Source organism: Cladophialophora carrionii (assembly GCF_000365165.1).
Source record: "Cladophialophora carrionii CBS 160.54 unplaced genomic scaffold supercont1.1, whole genome shotgun sequence".
Taxonomy (NCBI): Eukaryota; Fungi; Ascomycota; class Eurotiomycetes; order Chaetothyriales; family Herpotrichiellaceae; genus Cladophialophora; species Cladophialophora carrionii.
In genome coordinates this window covers 43,679-67,605 of record NW_008481816.1, presented here as the reverse complement: position 1 = coordinate 67,605, position 23,927 = coordinate 43,679, and the positions used below count along the sequence as shown (strand labels likewise).

Sequence of the window (23,927 nt, the reverse complement as noted above, 5' to 3'; positions counted from 1 at the left end):
TACGGACAGGCCGCAGTGTCCTGGTTGCTGTGGGGGTGCAGACTCGCTTTCTGTTGGGACACTTGTCCAGGCTACTACTCTTGACTCAAATTTACCTGATCTTCCACAACAGCTGGACCGGTCTGTGTGCGCGTCGCCTCTCGGAGGGTTGTAGGAAGCCACACAGAGAGTTGTGGGATAGACACCAGAGCCGCGGTGATGGGCAAGGTTGCAGAGGTTGAACGGCTCGTGACAATGTCAGGACGACGTTGAACCCTTCGTGTGACCGGAAAGTGAAACTTCCAAGTCAGGCGGCAGCTTGGTTCCACAGGAGGTGCGTGCTCAGAGAAGAGAGACGCGGATGTTCGGTAGGACTCGTGAAGGGAATAATCTAGGGGAGTTGCATAACTGTGATGGTCAACGGTGCAATACCTGAGGTCGTGGATGGTCCATACTCCGTACCCTTGGACCGCCAGTACCCCAAACCCCACCATCGTACACTACGTTGCAGCCTGAAGGATCGACGGTCGGCCACGCTGCACAAAGGGCGATGCCCGTGAATCGAAGGCAGAAAACATTGGGCCAGTCATTCGAATTTCCATCGTTGTCTCCGAACACATGATCGTAGAAAAGGCGTCTAGCGACTCATGTTTTAAACAAATGCAGCCAATGCAGCCGATACATACACTTGACAGAATCTCCTAACTAGGCTTGAGGGTTCCGGAGATTGATACCGGCTGACTTTTGGGTAAATGCCCGCATATTCCGTTCGACTGATGGCGAAGATGGTATTACTAGTTATCTCGGAGGATACGCAGCAGGAACGGAGCGTTCCCGGAACAGCAATGACAGATGTCTGAACGTGAGACCACGACTGATGAGGTCCAGTCAAGGGACAACTCGTGCCGGCAGTCAAGGCAAACGACAGATGTCGACCGCGGGTTTGGCAGAGATCCAGCTGCCACCACCAGTCAATGCATTGGCTCTTGGGCCGCTTTGAGAGTGATGATAATGGTATGTCGCAATCGTAGATAGACCTTTGGCAACGTTGTGCTGTCGCCGCCTAGATGGCTTCCATGACACGTCCTCGATCTCATGATATCAACTGCAGAGGGAACCTGACCTGCCTCGCCTTTCGTGTCCGCGACGACTCTAGCCGGCTGAAAGCCCCTCCTTCTCACGTTTGACTCGATTTGTGGACCTGCTGGATCCATCGACGTGTTTGGGGTTAACTGTGTGGCCACGGTCTTCGCAACCTTCAGAGCACTCAAGGAGGCAGCCTCTTCCGTAGCCGTAGTCCACTCAGCGTTGTCCTAGCATGGCCTTGTACGAATACCAGAAATCACAGCAGTCCCTGTGGCCCCAATGTTCAACCCAGAATTCGCCGAAAAGGTCCTCGACGTCGGTATCAACTTCACTCAATCTCTCAGTCCTCTTCAGGCCGCATAGTGCGCATTGTTTAGAGGAATCAGAGCTATTCGGGTGTTTCCCAGCCTTCAAGGGGATCCGGGGATAAAGCCTCATACGAGATGGCGGCAGACCGGCTCGTGAAATAATGCCGTTAAACTCATGAATGTAGTTGGACCAGTCTTGAATCATATCTTCCACTTCTCTTTCTTCTTTGCTGGTTTCGCTCTTGTTCACCGCCACCAACTTCATGCCGCCACTTTTGCCAGCTTGTCCAATCCGCACACTTTGTGCCAGAAGTGAGTCTCTCTTCCACCGCAACGTCCTCCCTGCGATTATTCGACTTGCAGTCCTGAACGCAAGCAGCACCTGCGATGCCAGGTCTGATTTTGTCGTATGAGTATCAGCGTTGCCCCTGCGAATGGATTGGAAGACCGCTGAAAGTAGCTGCAGAAGCGACGATGGCGGTGGTACGTTGCTCGGTCTGTCAAGCACGGTCAGAGAACGAGGATGCCCTGGAGTGGCTCGTACAGGTTCACTGGGCAAAGACCCAGGTAGCTTGGGGGCACCAGTGGCATAACTTCCATCAGAGCGTGGCTCCTCGTCGAATGGCTCCCATTCCTCGTCTGCCGAGTCGGCGGCCATCTCTTCCTTCACAGTCTGGGATTTTCGTCGCGATCCAAAAGCCAGATTATCCACTGCAGGCGTGTCCTGTGACACTGTCTGTTCGAAGTCTCCCCAAGCATCATTCACCGTAGCATTAGCGTTCTCAGTACTGCGGCGTGGGATTGCAGAGTGTCTGTGAAAGGCAGACTCTGGCCAGGACACCTTGTCAGCCGCACCGGCTGCTTCCGGAATGCCATCATTCATATCCAGAAGATCAGGGACAAGACGCGAGACTGATGTTACAGTTCTAGGATGCGCCGATTGAGATGCATCCAGGCCACTTGTGAGATCTGCCTCATCAATTGACGGCTTTGCTACGGTTTCAAAATCACCAAAGTCGTCGTCGAGGGCGGCCTCATCTGCGTCGAAGAGGATGTCGGCGCCATCATTGCTTCGATTCAATAGTAGAGAAGGGTCAGTCGGCTGCTGCGTCCGCTTTATGGTACTCTTTATAGGAGTTGACGGGCTGCAATGGACATGTTCCTCCCTAGGAGACATCTTATGCTGAGTGAGGGATTCAAGCGGGGCTTCCGGCGTTACTCTCTCTGCCAAAAAGGCAGCGAACAGGTCGGCGGACATGATCCTCTGAATTGCATAACTGCCTATACCGTGATCGAGACACCGACGGTTATGCAGCTGTTTGCTATAGATTGTAAACGTCAGGTTAGGTGCTGGGGTGACGTGGTGGGCGCGTGGGGTTAGATACGGTGGACACGAACAACTCGACTCGCCAAGCATCGCTCCGTTCAGTCACCTTCAACATCAGGACTCTTTAACAATCTCGAGGTTTCTCCTTTGCCGGTGCTGACGAACAATGCGCAACTTCACGGACATACAGTAATGGAAACCCGTTTCACTCAACACCATGTCGGCTAATGGATCTAGGCGACGCTGGGCTACGCTCTTCAGTTCATCGATCGGAGTTGACTTACGACAAGCCTTGAGAAGCGGTGAAGGCTTTGATCCTTGCGAAGATGGACTGCGATCGGTTTGCTGGAAGGTGTGTGGTTGAGCCAGGCTCCCAAAAGTGCTGACTCTCCAGCTCAACCACCTCAGGCATTCCTTCTTTATGGACCTCTCAGCCAAGGCTCGTGGCCCAAGAAACTTGCAGAATCTCGATCCGCCTATGTTTCGCTACGAGACCACTTTCTTCGCTACATAGAACATCCGGCCGAGCTCCATTCCTCTGGTGACCCGTTGGCGGACGATGACGAGAACGTATGTGATTACATGTCCCACAATCGTTTCTCATGTCCTGACCTCTGACAAAAGTGAAGTCTCCCTGGTCAACTCTACGGCAGGACGAGATGAGCAGAGAAGAAATATTCAAAGATGTCACACGATGCATGCAAGATAACTTCTTCTTTCGCGAGCCTGCGACGCAGAAGAAACTGCTGGACATACTCTTCATCTACGCCAAACTTAATCCCGATATAGGGTATCGACAGGGAATGCACGAACTGCTGGCGCCTATCCTTTGGGTTGTCCACCAAGACGCTGTCGACTTAATTTCGGTCCCGGCAGTAGACAGGAAGGCAGAAGGCACTGATTTCATGATAGAGGTGCTGAACGAGAGGTTTGTCGAGCATGACGCTTTCAACCTCTTCTGCGCGGTGATGCAGACGGCGAAGGCGTTCTACGAACTTGGGGAGAACCGGGATTCCTCCCCTATTGTTGCAAGAAGCATGCGAATCCATGATGAAATCCTCAGCGCGGTTGATCCAGAACTAGCCGTCCATTTGACCGTTGTGGGCATTCTCCCCCAGATTTATTCTATGTGAGTTAATTTCAATCAGAAGCCCTAGCGACTATTTCTGACATATTGCAGTCGCTGGATACGATTACTCTTTGGGCGGGAGTTTGAATTCAAGGACGTGCTGAAGGTCTGGGATGTCCTCTTTGCAGAACACCTAAGGTCCGATATCGTGGACTTCACCTGCGTGGCGATGCTCCTGAGGAACCGCTGGAACTTGATCGAAGCAGACTACACTACCGGCATCACTGCACTGACTCATTATAGCCTTCCAGACCCTACGGAGGATCCACGGTCGCTTGTACGGGATGCGGTTTTCCTCGACAGGAACCGAGATAGCGAGGCGGGCGCACTCCTGATTCAGCGATATTCTGGCAGGCGTCCGAAAGGGAGCGAGGCCCTACCGAATCGTAGTACACCCGCCGCCACAAGAGCAGCCATAGCTCCCCGGCATCGGCCGTCCCCAAGCGCCTCACCAGGCAGGTTTTCATCCCAACAAAGACAGTTGGAAGGCCTATTCCGGGAGGTCACTGGCAATCTGCAGAAGCGCACTGAGGGCTGGGACGTATCAAAAGCTGTTCGGAGCGCGGTGGGCGAGGTTCGACGCAACGTGAACAATTATCAGTCGGCACACTCAAGGCAACCTAGCAGCGATGGTCCTCAGCTGGTCGTGCCAGAGAGGAAAAGACTAGAGCAGAAGGCACAGGAGGATGCGACGCGGGATTTGCAACAAAAGCTTCAAAGGCTGCAAGAGCGCAACACCGTACTGGCAAAGATGCTGGACGATGCTTTGCAGTCTCTCAGGGCAATCAAGCTGGCGAATCCGACGGCTGCAGGCGATGCCCAAGACAACATGAACATCTGCCTGGCGAAGATCCAATTTGTATCCGTGTATCTATCCGATTCAGACATTCCGATCCCGAACGAGGAGACAGCTCAAGCTCCTCAGCCACCAAGGGAGAACCCCGACTCATCTGAGAAGCAATCAGCAGCACCCATCCAGACGAAACCAGATACCAAGGATGAGAAGCACTCCGAAACGGGTATCCAAACTCAGGAGGCTGAACAGCGAGGCAGAGAGACCCACGTGACAATTCAGCGGCCGTCGTTGATGGAATCATCATTTTCCTTCATGCTCGGAGAGAACCGGCATCGTTCAAGCTTCGTCAGTTCTGTGTCAGACTTGCCAGAGAACAGCAGGGAAAGCGAGTCAAGAAGCAGACCCAGAAAGAAGGTAGCTGAAATCATCCCTCATCCGGAGCGCAAAGGTTCGGATAGCGACAAGGAGGGCGTCAGCTTGAATAAGATCCAAGGTGAACAGGGCTCAAGGGACGAGGCCTGATCCATGATGTGATTCTGCTGTGTAACTTGAGCGATTCCCCGCAAGTCGGTATTCCAGGACCGAATCTAGGCAGGGTTGCGTATTATTCATAGTGGCGGGGATTCTGAGTGTGTTGCTAGATACTCCTTTCATGAAGTATTCTGGACTCTTTCAAGCATACGGCTGGTATCAACCGACACACACACCAATCGTCGTCAAGCAGCATTGTTCCCGGCCTCATGCCTAACCACCACAAGTAACTCCTCCACAGAGCTTTCATCCGGTGGCTCATTTATTGCAACGGTGGTCCTTGCTCCAGGCATGATTCTGATCCATCCGTCACGAGCATAGGCCGACTCGGAGCCGGAGTCTCTGACCTGAAGTCTCGAGCAATACTCACAGTCATCGATGCTGAAGATGGATCTTTGCGTGTTGAAAGCTATCTGCATGAGATAGCGGACATTACCATTCGCTCCGATCGACCATGGCAAGCAACCCGCCTTTCTCGGATAGGCGAGGTGAGCGGTTCAAACGACCGAATTGTCAGAGTTGGAAAATCGATCTCGCTAGACTGGTCGTGATGTATTCGGTGTTGAAGAGTACGAGGATTCAGTACGCTGAGATCTGAACAAGGGTGGATCCCAGGCGGATCTTCTAGATCGTTGCGCCTAAAGTAGTTTGGCGGTAGAGCATTGCGCCTCACTAGCCAATGTCGCAAGCCTAACAGGCACATGTAGCGTACTTAGGTAGGCCTAGGCCAATCGCCACGAGCTGCTTCACGCAAACAGCCCACTCACAGGCAGTCGTAGGTAGCTTAGACACGAGTGACTTCCTTTGCACGTTCCACGACCTCTCCCGCTCCGCCGCCGCTTGGACGATTGCCGATGACTTATTGATCGACGATTCTTGCTTCCTCCCTGGGATAATCAACCTCACCTTCGACGGCCGAACATTCTCTGCACGTTGCTGCTGTTCCTTACCTCCGGATTTAGTTGCTCTACCAAACACTTCAACCCACATTACTTTCGGAACCACTTGCTGTAGATCTTTCAGCTGTTCTTCGAGTCTACTCTCGTCTTTGTTCGATTTTATACGAATTACGCGAACGATGTGTTTCTTGTGTCTAGGGTGGTGACATCGGCACTGTAGAGGCCGGAAGGGCGGCACTACGAAAGATATTGAGCGAGCTGGAGTCCAGCATGACTCGCAATGGCCTGCAGATTCATGGTAGGTCGCTAATCCGCAGACCGTGGCGACGAGGACCTCCTGCTCCTGGATTACAGTAAGATGGAGTATGCACTGACCCGTGGTGGCGCAGGAGATACCACTCCACCGCTCTCACCTCTTCTCACCGTGCCCTCACCAAGCCTGTCCGCAGACCAGACAATACGAATACCCAAGAACAAGAGCACTGGGAACCTGGCACAACCCGCCAAACACGATGGGTCGCCGCTATCACAAAGAACAAGATTCTCCTTCGACGCGGGAACGGCCCAAGAGATGAGCAATTTGAAAAGGTGGGTTTGACACATGCTACTGGTTTTCGTACCTGCTTCTGAGTACCTGGTTTTGACACGGCTATAGGGCTGCTCGCATCGACCATGATGGACTGGGAAGATCCGGCCTTCGAAGGATTAGGCGGCAGGGACCTCCATTACGGACGCCTACACTGATACTGGAAGGCGGGGAATTCGTTGCCCCTTCACTTTATCATTCAAAGACCATGCCAATATCTGGCTCATCCAGCAGGTCCGTCTCCACTGGTGGTTACTGGATCAGTGGCCCTTCCTCTCCCGCCATTGAGGACCTGCACCGCTTTCCATCAGAGTCCCTCCACTCGTTCTCGTTTGCCAAACAGTCAGAACAAATTTTGCACGTCCGGCAAAGCATACTTCAAAAATCTATCGACTTTGTGCGGGGTCGGTCTTCGTGGGCTGCCAATCCAGCGTTGGTCGATGCTCAGGCACGAGTGAGTGGCGATCCAGAGTTGCAGGGCATGATGGACTTGCTGAAAAAGGCCAACATTATCCCAATCGACACAAAGGCCGCTGGATATAGGACCGTCGGGTCGGGACCACTCACTGGTCCAGCTCACGTCGATGGACGAAACGTCTTTGAGAAGAGCTTCAGCGTGGAGATGGACAACGCGAGAGCACAGGTCCGGAGCCCCACGGCTTACGAAACTGAGCAATGGCGGAAATATTCCCTGGACGACGAGGAGGAGATTGCAAAGGAAGCAGATCTCGAGATGCGAATACCACCCACCAGGTCAGAGTCTATCGATGCACAGCCACAGACCCCCGCTGCACCGCGAGCAGGACTCAAAAGGACCTACACCGATGTGCATTCTGCATCCTTGCAGCAGAAGTTGATCGAGGCTCTCGCCCAGCCATATTCCGCCGATGATCCCCTTGTTGTGCCAGACGTTGTGCCTACATCGGTGGCCACCACTGTTCCCGTTATTCCTGCCGCTGGAAACACTTCCGTGGTGCATAGCCACAGCAGCAAGTGGTCACCGACTCACCAGGCGGTCTTTCGCACCGAAGCTGACGCTCCTTGGACGATTCTGGCTGCCAATGATATTGCCTGCCTGATCTTCGGCGTTACCCGAGCTGAAGTGCGGTCCCTGAGCATTCTTGGTATCATCCAGGAGGAACGAAGACAGTGGTTGGAAATGAGGCTGGCACGTCCCAGAGAAGACGTTGAAGAGCATTCTCGGCCACCATCCAAGAATGAAGTGAGAAGTCCTAGCCTGTCGTTGGTAGGCTCAAGAAGCGGTATTACAGCACGGCTGCTTAGTAAAGCTCCCTCTCGAGCTAACAAACCTTCAGAAAGAGCAAAGACGGATGATGGCGCTGGCGGCTACTACAGCCCCAAGCCCAAGAATCATCCGTCAACGAAATCGAGGGGCGTCCTGCTCTGCGGCGACATTGTGCCCATTCAAAGACGAGACGGCACCAGAGGTGCAGCGAGCTTCTGGGTCATGGAAAAGCGCGGCGGCTTGATCTGGGTTATCGAAGAGATCACCGAAGATGTCGCTTACCTTGACATTAACGATGGTGGTGAGGTCAAAAGTGCCCATGGTGGCATAGATGCCATCTGGGGTCGGTCCCGCCTCGAGGGTTCATCCCTCAAATCCCTCCTTCCCAAGTTCCCTCTGGAGGCGCTTGACTCGCATGACAAGCATTACATAGGTTACTTCGCGGCTGAGACAGCTGAACATGTCCACGTTCCGACCACGGTAGAGGTGTCGCCGACGGGCGATCAGATCCGTGTATCCAGTCTTCCTCACATCGCCGGCGTCATGGTGTTGGATCCACAGTCCCTCAAAGTCACAAGCTCCAACAGCATATTCTCAGCCGCGCTCTTCGGATATCAAAAGCTGGAAGGCCTGCCCATTGCGAACCTAATACCCAGCTTTGAGGATGTTTTGACTATTCTCCGAGACGATGATGGCGTTGATCTTGTCGATGGAATTGTTGTCCCTGAGCATAGCTTCCGCAGGGCTCGCACCATCTTGTCCCTTCGAGAAGGCAAGGAGAATCCCGCCCACATATTTTTGCGGCCGTGCGGTGTTCCAGCCAAACACAGAGACGGATCCGACATTATGGTCGACATTCAGATGAGGGTCATTCGCAGTGAGACTGTCTTCCCTGTGTCGGATGAGGCCATTATTGAGGAGAGGGACGAATCTCAAGCAGGGTCAAGTGTTGCAGTCGCCGAGCTCGTATACGCTCTTTGGATCATATACTCGCGCAACATCCATGGTGCGGGACTAGGCTCAACGGAGAGCGAGCATGCACATGATCGGCCTGTATCACCCCCATCTCAACCGGAGCCACCACCATCCCTTCCCTCGCCACCACCATTACCCTCTGACCAGCCTGCAAATGGCTCGCAGCTGTCACTTCCAGCAGAACAATCGGATGATTCATTGGACTTGGTAATCATGGACGAGCCCCTTGAGCACCCTCCTCCGCATCTGACGTACATACCTCACAAGAAGAAGACGATCGAGGATTTCACGGTTCTGGAGGAGATGGGCTCTGGAGCATACGGTCAGGTCAAGCTTGTTAGGTACAAGAAAGGTCATTCCAGGAAGATGGTATTGAAGTATGTTACCAAGAAACGCATCCTCGTGGACACCTGGACGAGAGACCGGAAGCTGGGAACGGTACCGTTGGAGATTCACGTCCTCGATTTTCTTCGCCGGGATGGTCTTCGACATCCGAACATTGTCGAGATGATCGACTTCTTCGAGGACGACGTCAACTATTACATCGAAATGCTGCCTCACGGCATTCCTGGCATGGACTTGTTTGATTATATCGAGCTTCGAACTAACATGACGGAGGCTGAAAGTCGAAACATCTTCCGCCAGGTGGTTGACGCCATTCACCATCTCCACACCAAGGCTCTTGTGGTGCATCGAGATATTAAAGATGAGAACGTTGTACTGGATGGAGAGGGAAGAATCAAATTGATCGATTTCGGCAGCGCCGCGTACATCAAGAATGGACCTTTCGACGTGTTTGTGGGAACCATAGGTGAGTCGCAATGTCTTCCGTGCCGTGATATCTTCTCTGACTTGAGCAGACTATGCGGCCCCAGAAGTTCTCCAAGGCAGACCGTATGGTGGGAAGGAACAAGACGTATGGGCGTTGGGCATACTGTTATACACGATTGCGTACAAGGAAAACCCGTTTTACAATTTAGGTACGGAGCCCAGCGCTGCATACAGCACCTTGCATCCGGCTAACCGCTCCAGATGAAATTCTCGACCATCCATTACGGGTTCCGTTCTTGCCCTTCTCGGAGGAGTGCCTAGAACTTATTCGCAAGATGCTAGACCGAGACGTGGAAACGCGCTATACCATCGAAGAGGTGCTAGACGATCCCTGGCTCCAAGACGACGACGACGATTGAGCTGCTAACACTATTTTGGATTTCGGGATTCTTGAGATGTGCTTTACGAAGTAATGGAGCTGAAAAGATGATTGCAACGACCGTTAGCTTTACGATACAATGCTATTTAACAAAAGCGGACAGGATGGCTGGTCAGATGTCATTTTACGGCAGGTGTGCTATATTGGCTGGGGAAGCAGATTTCGAAAGATGCATCCCTCGACAGACGGGCACAAAACGGGTTGTCGAGCAGGGAAGCATCAATTGCACGTGGAAACGTTGCAGCCGAATCGACGCCAGGGTATCCGAAGCGACGTTGCAGGAGTGCTGGCACGCGTTGGATAGAGGGTGGAGGATGTGCCTCGCATCTCGCGTAAAGGTAGATTTCCACGCCCGAGGTTGTGAGGGGACTTTTTACGGGAGGCGGGTTCGGCACTGTAGGTAAGGTAGGATGAGGATAGCCAGGGAATGGCGTCCCCTCCGCAGGGGTATGAGAGAAGGACCAACACCACACACCCCAACAAGCTGGGGAAGGGCCGCTTGGTGCACTAGCGTCTCTGCTCCATCGACCTCATGGTCTCGACAAAAGGCCAGAACTCCGTCTTCTAAGTGACCGCTCCGTCTCGGGGTGTGAATGGCTTGTCCTTCGCCTTTACACGGTACACGTCGATTAAGCCGGATTACATGTTGTGGGAGCGCCGGGAGCTCCCTTGAGGAGATAACCCGGCGACTGTTGCAGTAAACTCGCATTTTGGCAGCTTCTCCGTCCCTCGCTTACTGTCAAGCCGTCTGGGAATTCTCCCGGACAGTAGGCTAGATACTGGTAAAGCTGCTGGCCAGCGAGCCTCCGTCCAGCCATTCTCCGCTCCACATTCGGCTTTACTCCGAGCCAAGAAATCACCTTGATGAGTCCCGGAGGCTAGATTGTGGCTGTGCAAACCAGGATTCACTCTCCTTCGACTCAAGTGTTGAGAAAGTCCGACCAGATGGACACGGAAAAGCAGCCCGGATCTACAGATCTCTTTCGACCTGGCTGTCGTCGCCGGCACAACCTTTACGAGAGGCAGAGAACAACAAGTGGATCATTGGACGGCTTCGGTAGAAATCGTCCAGCTCAGGGAAACACCTGCCCCTGCATTGCCGGTTGCAGCATGGCTGCCATTTCCCGTTGATGGATTCAGCCAAGTCTGCTTGATGTGGCGACTGACAGGGAGTGTACTATGGCTTACTGCCGCTTGGCCATACTCGTAGATGGTTTGGAGATTCACATATGCCCTGAAGCATCAGAGGCCTGGACCCTGCTTTGCCGGGCCTAGCACTCCTGGCTGCATGTCTCCCACCAGAGGCGGGCTATGAGCATGACACCCCGAGCCGAAGTCGGGTTCCACCGAACCTGGGGGGATACGCCAGTAGAAAGCTAGAGCCAAATCCGGTGGCCACGAGGCGAGCTGTGCAGACCACGAGTTTGGCTGTTCTTCGGTTAGGTGTTAGCGGGTAGGATCCGCGGTCTCTTTTCTAGCTTCTGGGCAGGGATGCAGCCTACCACACCGAACCCACTTGATGGGCAAGTACCTAGGAGATCTGTGTGGGGAGCAGACACACGGCAGGTATCAGAGTACCACCCTTTGCTCGAATCAAGCGCGGAAAGCGGGCTTGACGAAGGTGGCCGGCCGAAGCAACGTTCGCATCTTGGAGGCGTCTTGTTCCGATAATGATAGCCCCCGGACACAAAAGGGCATTCAGAGCAACGGTCCCAAAGCACGCGATGGTACCTCGGCCGTTGGGGAAAGGAAGCCTTGCGAGGTAGATCGGTTCACCGTTTGCCGTTGGCCTCCATCCACCTGGCAGGACCTAAGCCTACCTAGCTGGCCCATAACTACATATGGTCCTTTATTTGGCCTGTGTTCCGCCCCTTCGGTGACTATCTGGAGGACAGTCAGACGGACCATCGCATGATATCTGATGAAACCGTGCCAGTCGAGCACGCTCGCAGAAGAATCAGCAGAACAAGCAAGCCGTGCAAGGGCACGATACCAGGCAACCCAGCACCATCCCATCACTGGGATAGTGGACTTGGTTGGAAGTGTGCGGGCGGCTTGACGCAACCTGTCACTAGCGCCCGACGGTGGCTATCGATACACCGATAAGCCAAATCTGACCCTCTCTGTGCCCTTTTCCGGTGGGCTGTTCTCGGTGTCAAGTTACCCCTCCAGCCCCGCCTCGCCTTTCTTATCGGAGGTCCCGTCTCTCCAGCTTTAGCCGTTTGCTCCCCTGTCAACGCTCTCAAACGGATTCCGTTAACCACGACGCAGTGAGCAGTTGATCCATCCCATCTTGGTCGTTTGATGGTTGACTTCCTCCACATCCTCAGCGGACTTGAATGACACCCACTTCGCTCCCACTAGAAAGGTTGAGGTATCCATAACGGCCATCAGCTGCCTGTCTGCGGCCATCTCTAGCCTCAATTGCGCGGCCGGCCAATCTTGGCCATCCTGATTTGATCGACCGTGTGTTGCCATGCTCCCGTCCTCATCTTGCTGGCGTTCTCTTACGACCCATGTCGCCTGACCATATTGTCGTCGGTTGGTCTGGCGACTGACTCCCCAGCTTACACCTTCTCGTTTCTGTCTTCTTCCCTACTCGATGGCTGAGATATTCTTGTCAACCCTACCTCGACTCTAGAGACTCTCTTGCTGAGGGGAGCGAGGGGACCACTCTACCCTCGCTTGGCCTACTCAATTCGTTTGACACGCGGAACAAGCATCTGACTCTGATCGTGCACGTTTGCGTCTACTTTTGAGTCCCCGACTCCGAGGTCCAATTGACTTACATCATGGATCAAGCAGTTCCGCCAAATATGGCGAGCACCAACTCCATCGCAGCTCCCCATCCTTCCTCTCGACCTGTAACTCCCGCAAGCCCTATGATGGAGGCCCAGACACCTTTCGATCCTCCGGCGAAGCTGAAAGGCCGTCACAGATTACTACAAGGGCTGCAGCGCATGTCTTCCTCTCCGTCGCTTGCGAAGTTGGGAAGGACACGCTCGAGCGACAAAGTCTATCAGTCCAAGCAGAAAGCCTCCATCTCCTGCGTCTCGCTCAATTCACCTCCGTCGACGTATTCGCTATCACCACTCAACTCATATGCTCTTTCCAATGGCTTCTCTACAGCACCAACCACGCCCGGTTCGCCTGGCAGCCAGCAGTCCTACTTCGAAGCCAATGCCCGATTCCGACCGCTGGGCCCCAACGAAATCACCTCCGTCTCCGTACCGATCGACATCCGAACGTCGAAACCGCTTTCCACTCCTCTTCCCGAAATCTCCGAGAAGCCATTTCCCCGGCGCCCGAACTTCAATTTCTGGCAAGACATGCCGCACGAGCTGAGGATATACATTCTGAGCTTCCTGTCTCCGAAAGACGTCATTCGGGCCTCCTCCGTGTCGAAGGAATTCCATGACATGTGCTTCGATGGACAATTGTGGACGAGTTTGGACTGCCAGACATACTACCAGCAAATCACCTCGGAAGCTCTGATAAAGATCATGCTGAAGGCGGGAGCATTCGTCAAGAACCTCAACTTGAGAGGATGCGTGCAGCTGCGGGATCAGTGGCTCAGTCTGGGAACGAGAATGACGAATCAAGAGTGCAGGAACCTTGAACACTTCAGCATTGAAGGCTGCAAGATCGAACGGTCGTCCATTCATTTCTTCTTGCTTCGCAATCCAAGACTGCTGCACATCAACATGCCCAGCATGCAGAATATCAACAATGCGACCATGAAGATCATCGCCTGCCATTGTCCACAACTCGAGCTGCTCAACATCGATTGGTGCTCACAGATCGACACCAAGGGTCTCAAGAAGGTCATCCAGTCATGTCCGAACCTGACCGACCTGCGTGCCAGCGAGGTCCGGGGCTTGGATGACAATGATTTCATGCTTGAGCTGTTCCAGCGCAATACTCTGGAGCGTTTGATCCTCCAAAATTGTGACAGCCTGACGGACGAAGCGCTGGAGATCATGATTCACGGCATTGACCCCGAACGAGATGTCCTGACGGACCGACCTCTTGTGCCTCCTCGACGGCTACGGCATCTGGACATCTCAAGATGTCGAAGCTTGACCGATCGAGGGGTGAAAGCACTAGCCTACAACGTGCCAAACCTGGAAGGCTTCCGGACGTGTCAGAACACGGCTTTGACTGACGACGCGCTGGAAGCTCTCCTGCAATCAGTACATCGCCTGACGCACCTCGAGGTGGAAGAGGTTGAGCAACTGACAAACGCGACTCCTATCACTCTATCGAAATCGAAAGCAGCCAAGACTCTCGAGCACCTGAGTATTTCGTACTGCGAGCAGGTTGGGGACATTGGAGTGTTGCCTCTGCTCAAAGCGTGCCCTGAGCTCAAGTCATTATGCCTAGATAATACGAGAATCTCGGATCTGGTGCTTATGGAGGCTTCTGAGCAGGTCCGAAAACGCGGTAGCACGACCAAGAAATCGCAACGGCCCAAGAAAGGCCTCGAATTGGTTGCGTTTGATTGTGCTAACGTCACCTGGGCCGGTGTCCGAGAAATTTTGCAGGGTAATGGCCGTGTCATGCAAGGTCGGAAGAAATCCGTCGTCCAGACATACGGCGTCGAGGATGAGTACGGCGAGACGAAAGAACTCCGCAAAGTTGTCGAAATCCAGACTCTACTGTACCCCACGGAGATCATCCACCTCAAGGCCTTCTATGGCTGGCAGCAGACCGTGGAGGAGCACTATAAGCGATGTGCGACCGGCCGCTGGGGCGCCGCTGCCCGGCTTGAACAGAAATGGGCGGAGTGGATGGTGGCCAGCGAAGAGGTCGGCGTGGTCGGCCACGGGTGGAGTTCGAGGCGGAGGCGGAGACGCGCTCGTGAAGCCGAATACCGTGTCCGAGATGACGAAGATGGCGCTGCGCAGGAGGCAGTCACTGGAGATGAAGGCCTCAGCGAAGGAGAGTTTGTGGCTGGACGTGCACCGAGAGGAGGACGAAGACGAGCGCGAAGTGGTGGTTGCGTGGTTATGTAAATACTTTCGCGTTTCCATTTCACTTGATGTCTCTGGATTGGGTTGTTGTTTTGTTTTGTTTTCTCTTTCGGGTGGGCATAAAGCCCGGTTTGAATGTGGCTTGCGGCACGGTCATGGCGAACTTTGGCTTCTTAAGAAAAGACTTTGGAGATTCGGGGGCCTCTGTGATTAAAGAGTCATGGACCGGGCCCTGCCACACTCACATCTTGGACATATGGGATTGGGATTTGGATTTAGCGTTTTGTGTCGTGAACCGGAGCGCGGAGGTCGCCGGGATCGGGCCTCGCTGTCAAAAGAGCTTGCTGCATGGTGGTCTCTTGGAAGAGCTAGGGGTTGTGTCATTGTTGTGTCGGACGTCAGCTCTTTTCTGTCATCGTCTTTTGTAGCTTGTCCAAAGCTGGCCAACAAAAGATGTCTCATCTACGTCCGCGATTGCTAGTCCCCTCTTCCTCTTTGCACAAACTCTATCGCCACGGACTTACGACAAGCAGATAAGCTGGCGACAGCTGCTGTCTGCTAGGGGAACCACAGAACGGAGCGCAAGAACGTCAGTATCAGTCAAGGCATATGATTTAAATAAACCTAGACTAAATGGTCCTCACCACTCTCCATCTCACCCGTGAGGATGAAGATGGAGAGGGGTGTCCACTCAGAGGCCCGGTGAAACCGCGCCAACGATACTCTCGGGGGATTAAAGGACGTTCCTCTGCGGCAGTACAATGGTGGTGCTCACAGCCCTCCCAGCACAGCTCGGCCGAGCACATACCATATCCAACGCCATTCCTGCCACGATGAGAGCGGGGCGAGTCGAAAAAGGGGAGATAGAGGGAAAGAGGGGCCAGGGAGGGAGAGGAAGGCTCATTGTTGCTGTTGTTGCTGTTGTTGCTGCTGCTGCTGGTGGAGGGCGCGCTGCTGTTCCCAGTACTCGGACCGACAGCTACCCAGTGTCTGAGGCCCAAAGACACCAGCACGAACCCACGAGAAGCGATCCCAACTGCCAATGCCCCTCTTGATGGAGCCATCCGGCCCCGTGACGTCCCAGCCGCCGAACGCCCGCACGAAGAAGTCGAAAACCTTGTCCTCGAGCTCCTTGGGACCCGAGGCCAGGCCGATCTCCAACCACTCGTCCTGGTCCGGGTCCCACCACTCCCAGAGGAAACGTTCGTTCCTGCCCCGGATGGGGCGGGCGGCCGCGTCGCGCTTCACACGCAGGCGGTCGACAACAAGGGGCGCCTTGTTGTTGACCAGGATGGGTTTCTGGTCGGCGTCGGTGGTGACGCCAGAGTCGTAAAACAGCTCGTCGCCTGGCGCGACGAAGAAACCCCACGTTGCCATGTGTGAGAACTTCCACGTGCTGGCGCTGTCAGGACTATCGATGGGGAATCGCGTTAGCAATAAGGCTCCTCAGGGATAACATGATAGTGAGTGAGGAGAGAAGAGAGTGGAAATGACCACGGCAATGGTAAGGAAGTTCTTCTTGTCCATGGCGTCCACGTTCTATCTTTGACGATAATAGCAATTTGTGCGATGACAGTGGACGACGTCAGGGCTATATCGCATCGTCCTCTTGCAGGTAACCATTATGGTAACCATCTTGTCTCCGATCCGTGTATCAGAGCTCATTTTGCACCGACAAACCAGTATGCTGTGGTGAGCAGAGGCAGTTCTAATGGGAGGTCATCCACAAGGAAGGAAGTGGTCAAGCATTCTGCCGCATCGAAACCTCCGTCGAGCTGGAGAGCGCGACAGCGGAGGTGGACGGCCATGGACAGAATGAAATTTGTTGTTGATTGCCTGTGAAAGCAAGGTATCGGGCAGAGACGGCAAGCGGTACGGACAAATAGAAGGGAGACTTACACAGAAGGTGCATCCATGCTGAACAGGAGATGAGGGTTAAAGCAGCGTCTATTTTTGAAAGTCGCTGTCGTGAACTCTGCGGATATTTCGGCTGGAAGTGGCGCAGAGAAAGACTTTGTTAAAGCGGCGTGGGAGACACATATATTTGAGTGCAGCGCCGAGACACCAAAATCCAGCCAATCACGGCCATCACCACGCCTCGCTACAACGTGCAATTCTTTTATGCATTATGCACTATTCACACCAAACTAAAGGTGTCCTCTCTAAACGAGAACGTACAAGCTGCACATCATGCTCAGTCCCAAGATCATGCTGCTCCAGAATGCTGCATTGTTGAGCACCCATCGGCCCCGAACCAGCTTGCTCCGCTGCAACGCCACTATCGGTAGCTGTAGCATCATTGCGAAGAAGCCATAACCGCGTAGTTTTTTCGTGATACAGCCCATGATAAGCTCGTGGCCCAGTGAACTCACCAGAAAGGTGATTGTCATAGCAACTGGGGTTGAAAAGTATGTCTTGGAGGAGAAGAACACGTGTCGTCGAAGGAAATGGTACACTGGCGTGTTCCATTCCCGGCTGAACTCAAGCCAGTCACTTGAATTCCACCAGTCGGAGTAGAAGTGTCGGTCGGCGAAGCAGGTGATCTCGGCGAAAGCGCCCAGTATATACTCCCAGATGACGAGGAAGACCAGCAAGAAGGTGATCATAAACGGGAACAACATCATGCTGGTGGTTTCGGCCAGTATTAGCGCCTTGTCCGAGATTGTCTGCACAAGCTTCAGGCGAGCCGCTGACTCGGCCAGAACAGGCGTGATGAACTCCTCACTGATGGTGATCATCAGGAAGATACATCCGAAGACGGCAAGGGTCTTGTAGAAGAGCTCGTCCCATCTGATCTTCTCGGTCCTGGGGTACTCGAGCTCGTAGCAAAGCGTCGGACATAGAACGTAGTCGGCGTAGTTGTACCAAGTGAGATTCTGCGGATATGTGACTGAGCCCAGGGGAGACGTGAGCTCTTTGGCCAGGTCTTGCCGGAGCTGAGACAACTCTTCCTCGGCCTCCTTCTCCTCGGGCGAACTGTCCGGGTCCAGTTGCCGCAACCGTGACGGAGAGCCTGGATATTTCACAGCTTTGCCACGATCGGCAGTATCGGGCCTGTCGAGGTCTTGCAGCCGTCTCTCTGTCTCGGCCAGATGACCGTTGTAAAATGCGTAAGAGTGCATCTTCATGAGGAAGGTCAGGGTGTGGAGAGCGAAGAAGACCTGCGCCGTCCATGTCCAATCCAGCAAGAATGGCCAGCTCACCCACAGTGTCAGCCACAATGCTTGATATATGCTCTGGATCCAGATTCCGGCTCTTCGCCATCGCAATATCCCATTCGTGCCCCGAGCCAGCCTCTGAATCGGTAGGCTCAAAGCAGAGCTGCCCACCATTGCGGCATCGCTCAAGCCCAAAGAAATGACATTTCTGGATAGCAGCTCGTAGACCTCAACCCTCAGTGGATGGCCCGTCTCTTTCAGATTGCGCAATCCTGTGGTGATGACCATGATAGTCAAGCTGATCCAGAACAGCACGAAGAAACCTCGGAAGTCACGGTACTCGCTCTGAGGATCGAAGTGGGAGACGCGCGGAACGTAGTTGATGGTGTGAAACAGCCTGTGCTTTGCTTGGGCTCGCGCAGCCTTCCGTGCAGTGGAGAGAGATTGGACCGAAGGCGGCGCATCGTGAGGCACAGGCGTCGAGCGGCCACTGCGAGCGTTTGTTAGGGAGGCTCGATTTTACTCGATGACAACCACGTACCTCGATATGCCTGACGGGACATCAACGTAACCGTTCGGAGTCAACCCATTGCCCGAAGCTCGTAAGGCCTCCGGCAACGCTCTCCTCGGTCGGGGGCGCAAGATGTTTCGTTCTTCGCTGCTAGAGCGAGCCATTGATGAAGTGGTCGATAGAGAAATATGTTACAGAAGGGTGCAGCGGCGAAGCCGGGAGACACAGAAGGCTGCCATGATTCCGTAGAACCAAGAAATCTCGAGACTCGATAGCCCTGCTACTGGAGGAATGATTTTCGGGCTCGCTGAATCCGAATGCGCGTGTCTCCAAACTCTACCGAAAATGGGAGTAATCAGCACGTCCCATCACATCAACGTCGACGTCAGCCTCGGCGTCCGCTGCGACCTCGCCGCCAAATGGGTCAGAAGGAGCAGGCATCTATTCCTACTCGCCCATATTTGCTCTCGTGACTACTCGTATCAAAACTGGTCTCAGGACTCTACCCGGTTGTGAGTCTATGGCAACTAGACAGCGTCGGGTCTGACGAAGGCGGTGATGTGGTCTGATATTCGAAGTGCGCCTCCTCGGTTCGGAGCATCATCACCACTGGGGGATCGCCTTCGGACCACTATTTCCATCGCATGCGAGGCGACAGAAAGCCTCTTCTTCTGCTATCTCGTCATTCTTGTCATTGGTTCTTCGAGCAGGGAAGATCTTCCGCCCTGCCTTCTGCTCCTCCGCCATGTGTTTGTACAGCACATCCTTGACAAGGTTTTTGAAGTAGATGACTCCCTTTTCGTTGTGCGGGTGGAGTGGCCCGTTGATGTAGGTGTCCATGTTGAAGTTCTGCTGCACCGCATTGCAGAGACCCAGGTCTTCGATTTCCACCTGCTTGAAGAAGGGATTCATGGTGTCGAAGTCTTCCTGAGTGCAATCCTTGTGCCGATAGACCTCATACTCGAGCTTCAGGGATGTGGCTGACTTGGGCGCAAAACGTGTAAGGTAGGTTATGCCGTCACTGGGGAGAATTAGCAAAGCCTCGCAAATCCTTGCTCATACCTACGATATCAAAATCGCCGCGTTGGGGAAGAAATATGTTGGCTGCACCCCGTACTTGTGCTCAACGCTCTCCAAGGGCTCGGAATAATGTTCAATGAACCCATTGATACCCTTGACGTCGTAGGTATCCAGTTTGGTCGTTGCCAGAATGCCAGGATGCGCCGTCGTGCAATGATAACACTGAAAACGTCAGTCGCGACAATGGCTGTTTGAGGGCACGCTACCGCACCTCATTGTAGTTGTCCACCATGGCCTTCCAGTTGTACTTGCCTTCCAGTTCCCATGCGTGGTCAAAGTCGAAGTCATCCATGCTGAAATCTTTTTGCCGCGGCTGCATATCAACGCCATCGAAATGGTCTTCCCAGGGAATAGTCGGTGGATTGGCAGAGTCGAGGTTGACCCAGACGAACCCAAGCCTGTCTAGACGTAAGTGGACGGGATATAGAGAATACATGGTTTTGTCAAAGTTGTCCACTGTCTCGAAGCGGGGGGCTTTTGCGAGATTTCCAGACAACCCGTAAGACCAGCCTCAAGATGATCGTCAGTCAAGGACCTGTCTCGGTGCGGCGTCGGGTCTTACCATGATACTTGCAAGCCAGAATGCTGACCTTTCCCCCTTCTCCACTGCCTTTCTCGATGATGGGATACGCTCTGTGCCGACAAACATTCAAAAATGCCTTTAGTTCCTTTTGCCGGTCGCGAATGACGAAAAACTTGAAACCGGCAATCTCGAAATTGACAAACTCTCCAACCTCTTTGAATCGCAACGCATGAGACACGCACATCCAGCGTTTCGAGAAGATCGCTCGCTTCTCAAGTTCGTACAAGCCCTCCTCCCGATACCACGAGGCAGGAAGGGTGTTCACGGTTGGGCCATGACCGCCTCCGCTTGCACAGTTCGCGTCGATGCTGCCCATAATGAGATGATCTCAGTCTCCAAGGTGTGCGCAATCCGTAAAGGAAGTTGTGACTTTACGAGCGGTTGGAAAGTGTTTTGAGGAAGTGATACAACCCTTACATCCAGCATACCCCACAGCACGGGGAGTTGCACGGACCAGAAGACGGGTCCATGGATATCACAAGCCTGTTGGAACATCTCTGTCCCTCTTGCCAACTTCAGTCACGAAAGCGCTATCTGCTTCGTTGATAGGCGGATATGTCCATTAGGAGTTCTCGGCTCGAGCCACGTTCGAGATCGAAGTCTTGGAGCAGCTGCGAAGACAAGGATGTTCGCAATTTGCGGTTGTATTTGGTAAGGTGCAGAGCTTCTAGCCAATGAAGAATAATGTGATTATCCCGACTCGGCAGAGTTTTATTCCTTCCAGCCGCCAATCTATGGCGCCATCACAGCGCCAGGCGGTGTGCTGAGTATACCTTGCCTTCGTACACAACTATGGATGGCGTGGCGTGAACGGTGCAAGAAACAGTCTCCAGATTGAGTGCTTTCCATATGACACGCAGCCTCTCCAAGCAATGCAGCTCGCACAACGCCGAGGCTCATTCTTCGACATGCTTTTCGCCCTTGATGTTGAGGCCTTTGTCGAGAAACGGCTTGATACCCGGGAGGGCTTCAGGATCACGGCCGATTTTCTGTCCCGCCTCATACGCTGTACGCAAGTGTCCGGCATGTTTCCCGAACTCAGCATAGGAACAATCATCCAGAATTGAGATTCTGAGAGGCTCGAACCCGCAGTAGCCGAAGACGCCATATCGCCAAAGGTGAAGCATGTGATTGTCGTAACCCCATCGGTGTAGCTGGTTCGAACTTGCTCCTGCCAAGGCGAAGACCGTGCATGGTCGGTGAGACAGTAGAGTGCCCTCTGGGTTTCGTTCGGATTTGTAGCACCAGCCAGCCGACCAGACCCTGTCGAGCCAGCCCTTGAGCATGGCTGGCATCCCGTACCACCAAATCGGAAAGACGATAAAGATAGCATCCGACTCTTCCACGAATCGTTGTTGCTCGAGTACATCCTCCGTCATCGGAACGCCATCGAACTGCTCCCAGTCGCGAGGTGTGAAGACCGGCTGAAAGCCATCCTTGTACAGGTCGACGACTTTCGTAGTATGGCCCTCGCTCTGCACTCCCCTAACGACCTGCTCGGCAACGGCGTGCGTAAAGGAGCCTTGGTTTAAGTGACAGATGACCACAAGAACGTGCATAGTGAAAAGCTGAGCGTCGTAGACCCGCCAGGCGTGCAGGTGGCTGAGGGAAGGGAGGCGAACCAAAATGGGAACAGATACATATCAAATAGATCAGTCACCCAAGGGATTCTTCCTGCACTTCCTGCACAGTTGGGGGTCCGATGCTCCTTGGAACGGAGTTATCCGCCATCTTGGTGCTCCGTCTAGTTGTCATCTTCAAATCATCAAAAATTCCCACTTGTTCCTGATTAATAAATCGACCCACGACACGTTGAAGCCACTGTCCATCAACCGCCATGTCTCAAATACAAGAGACATCATGCGGCGAATCGTGTTGAAGGGCAAGATCGCCTGTATTCTGTCGAATCGAGCAATGACATCGGCCCTCGCTTGCAGTACAGCTTGCCGTATACCTGCTTCCGAGTTATCGTGATGGGTCGCATGTGAATGCGGCTCCGAGATAGCAATGATCGTCGCGTGGTCTGTGGGTGCTAGAGCGAAGTCCGCTCTCAATGAGAGTTCCCCAGACACTATCACCAGCAGTATAGCTTCGATAGTCCGAGTGCCAGAGGTTGGGGAGATCTGTCCCAGCAAGTGCAAAATGTCAAATGCAAGAGACAGGCACCTTCTCGGCTCAAGAGCGTTGGCAGCAGACTTCGTCGCGTGCAATGGAGCACTGCAGTGTGTCTGGTCGGTGAGAAGGTCCGGATGAGCGTGGTAAAGAAGCAAAAGGCCACTTTCTCGGTATGCCCGAGCAATGTTCAGCAAATCCAGCACAGAGGTATGAGGATCGCCCGGGTCAAGAATCAGGTCAGCGGGTGGAAGCTGTAGAGAAAGAAGTTCATGTTCCAGATGCCGGGCCATTTCGACGTTCGCCAATGATCTTTGAACCGCATCCGCGGTGGTCGTATCCTGCTCTAAGACCATCCGGCGCTGGCTAAGAACCAGCCTCGCAACCATTCCGAGCAAAACTTGAGACTCGGGCGAAACCCCTGTCAATGGGTGTGGCATTCGTGGTTCAGTGGAGCTTCTGTGGCTTAGGGTCGGTGGCTTTGAGGTGCGACACGAATCTGGACTGCAGGCGAATGACAGCATCATCCACCAGTAGACTAGAAACTCTTCAAAGAACCTACGGTTTCTAGGCGTAATAACATGGCCCTCTCGCACAACTGTGGCGGCAACGGTGTAGTGCTCCAGTCCAAGATCGCTCAAGTCATACCAACTGCTACTGAGGCCAAACATGTTGATGACCAGGAGGACGTCGAGGTTTTGTGCCGGGACCTGGTCGGTGACTGACGAGAGGTTAGCAGAGAGCTGATTCAGAATTTCGAGGCGCGCTTCATCCACTGCGAGTCGAAGTGGCGAATTTGAATCGGAGCCTGCTCGATATAACCCCACGAAGAACTTGAAGGCCGAGAAGAGCAGGGACGACCGTCTCCATGTGGACAGTGCTGCCGCACGAATGGGGCTGGATAGGCCATCGTAAATTGACAATACCCTGGCGAGAACGCCAGAATAGCACTGAACAAAATGGACAGATTCTCGAAAAGCCAACGGGGATAGCCGCTCTGCTGTCCGAAGGTTGACCGACGGACATGCCAATGGCACAGTTTCCGCTGCTTGTTCAGTGGCGCCAGAAGGCTGCGTAAGCTCCTTTGAGGTTTCATATCCATTTCCCTCGAGGAATGCATAAGCAGTTCTCGAAGGTGCTAGCTGCCCCAGACAGCCGGACGGTGACAGGCATTGTGAGACAGGCGTGGACGTGTTCGGAGTCGCTAAAACGCAAGGCGAGGAAGTCCCTTGTGCCGATTTCTCGTATTTCTGGGACCAGCGAAGCGGGCGTTGGTAGCCCGGGCATAGGATTCCTCGATTCATGCCTGACCATATCAGCCATGGATTTGGTGTTCTCGAGCTCAGGAGCATACATCTTGAGCACGCAGGCCGTTTCTCGTCACACTTTACGTGGGATCTCCTGCAGGTAATACATCCTCTGCGGGAGTACTTTGACA

General features: G+C 53.7%; 9 protein-coding genes across 9 annotated transcripts; 3 read left to right on the top strand and 6 right to left on the bottom strand.

Moving 5' to 3' along the window:
- Nucleotides 1–1,281: 1,281 nt before the first annotated feature.
- Nucleotides 1,282–2,631, bottom strand: G647_00020 (uncharacterized protein; the record flags this gene model as incomplete). Its single annotated transcript, XM_008723423.1, has 1 exon — nucleotides 1,282–2,631. One exon carries the CDS (start codon nucleotides 2,629–2,631, stop codon nucleotides 1,282–1,284), a length of 1,350 nt encoding a protein of 449 aa, XP_008721645.1.
- Nucleotides 2,632–2,917: 286 nt separating this feature from the next.
- On the top strand, nucleotides 2,918–5,147 carry G647_00019 (uncharacterized protein; the record flags this gene model as incomplete). Its single annotated transcript, XM_008723422.1, has 4 exons — nucleotides 2,918–3,052; nucleotides 3,109–3,270; nucleotides 3,330–3,829; nucleotides 3,881–5,147. The coding sequence occupies 4 exons, from the start codon at nucleotides 2,918–2,920 to the stop codon at nucleotides 5,145–5,147; spliced, it is 2,064 nt and encodes a 687-aa protein (XP_008721644.1).
- A 1,266-nt stretch (nucleotides 5,148–6,413) lies between these two features.
- Nucleotides 6,414–10,052, top strand: G647_00018 (uncharacterized protein; the record flags this gene model as incomplete). Its single annotated transcript, XM_008723421.1, has 4 exons — nucleotides 6,414–6,643; nucleotides 6,711–9,673; nucleotides 9,720–9,842; nucleotides 9,895–10,052. 4 exons carry the CDS (start codon nucleotides 6,414–6,416, stop codon nucleotides 10,050–10,052), a joined length of 3,474 nt encoding a protein of 1,157 aa, XP_008721643.1.
- Nucleotides 10,053–12,888: 2,836 nt separating this feature from the next.
- On the top strand, nucleotides 12,889–15,087 carry G647_00017 (uncharacterized protein; the record flags this gene model as incomplete). Its single annotated transcript, XM_008723420.1, has 1 exon — nucleotides 12,889–15,087. One exon carries the CDS (start codon nucleotides 12,889–12,891, stop codon nucleotides 15,085–15,087), a length of 2,199 nt encoding a protein of 732 aa, XP_008721642.1.
- An 858-nt stretch (nucleotides 15,088–15,945) lies between these two features.
- On the bottom strand, nucleotides 15,946–16,422 carry G647_00016 (uncharacterized protein; the record flags this gene model as incomplete). The annotated part of the gene is made up of 1 exon (XM_008723419.1): nucleotides 15,946–16,422. The coding sequence occupies one exon, from the start codon at nucleotides 16,420–16,422 to the stop codon at nucleotides 15,946–15,948; it is 477 nt and encodes a 158-aa protein (XP_008721641.1).
- A 785-nt stretch (nucleotides 16,423–17,207) lies between these two features.
- On the bottom strand, nucleotides 17,208–18,878 carry G647_00015 (uncharacterized protein; the record flags this gene model as incomplete). The annotated part of the gene is made up of 2 exons (XM_008723418.1): nucleotides 17,208–18,693; nucleotides 18,745–18,878. 2 exons carry the CDS (start codon nucleotides 18,876–18,878, stop codon nucleotides 17,208–17,210), a joined length of 1,620 nt encoding a protein of 539 aa, XP_008721640.1.
- A 439-nt stretch (nucleotides 18,879–19,317) lies between these two features.
- Nucleotides 19,318–20,693, bottom strand: G647_00014 (uncharacterized protein; the record flags this gene model as incomplete). Its single annotated transcript, XM_008723417.1, has 4 exons — nucleotides 19,318–19,735; nucleotides 19,781–19,956; nucleotides 20,006–20,304; nucleotides 20,357–20,693. 4 exons carry the CDS (start codon nucleotides 20,691–20,693, stop codon nucleotides 19,318–19,320), a joined length of 1,230 nt encoding a protein of 409 aa, XP_008721639.1.
- Nucleotides 20,694–21,273: 580 nt separating this feature from the next.
- On the bottom strand, nucleotides 21,274–21,936 carry G647_00013 (uncharacterized protein; the record flags this gene model as incomplete). Its single annotated transcript, XM_008723416.1, has 1 exon — nucleotides 21,274–21,936. One exon carries the CDS (start codon nucleotides 21,934–21,936, stop codon nucleotides 21,274–21,276), a length of 663 nt encoding a protein of 220 aa, XP_008721638.1.
- Nucleotides 21,937–22,134: 198 nt separating this feature from the next.
- On the bottom strand, nucleotides 22,135–23,793 carry G647_00012 (uncharacterized protein; the record flags this gene model as incomplete). Its single annotated transcript, XM_008723415.1, has 1 exon — nucleotides 22,135–23,793. The coding sequence occupies one exon, from the start codon at nucleotides 23,791–23,793 to the stop codon at nucleotides 22,135–22,137; it is 1,659 nt and encodes a 552-aa protein (XP_008721637.1).
- Nucleotides 23,794–23,927: the final 134 nt, after the last annotated feature.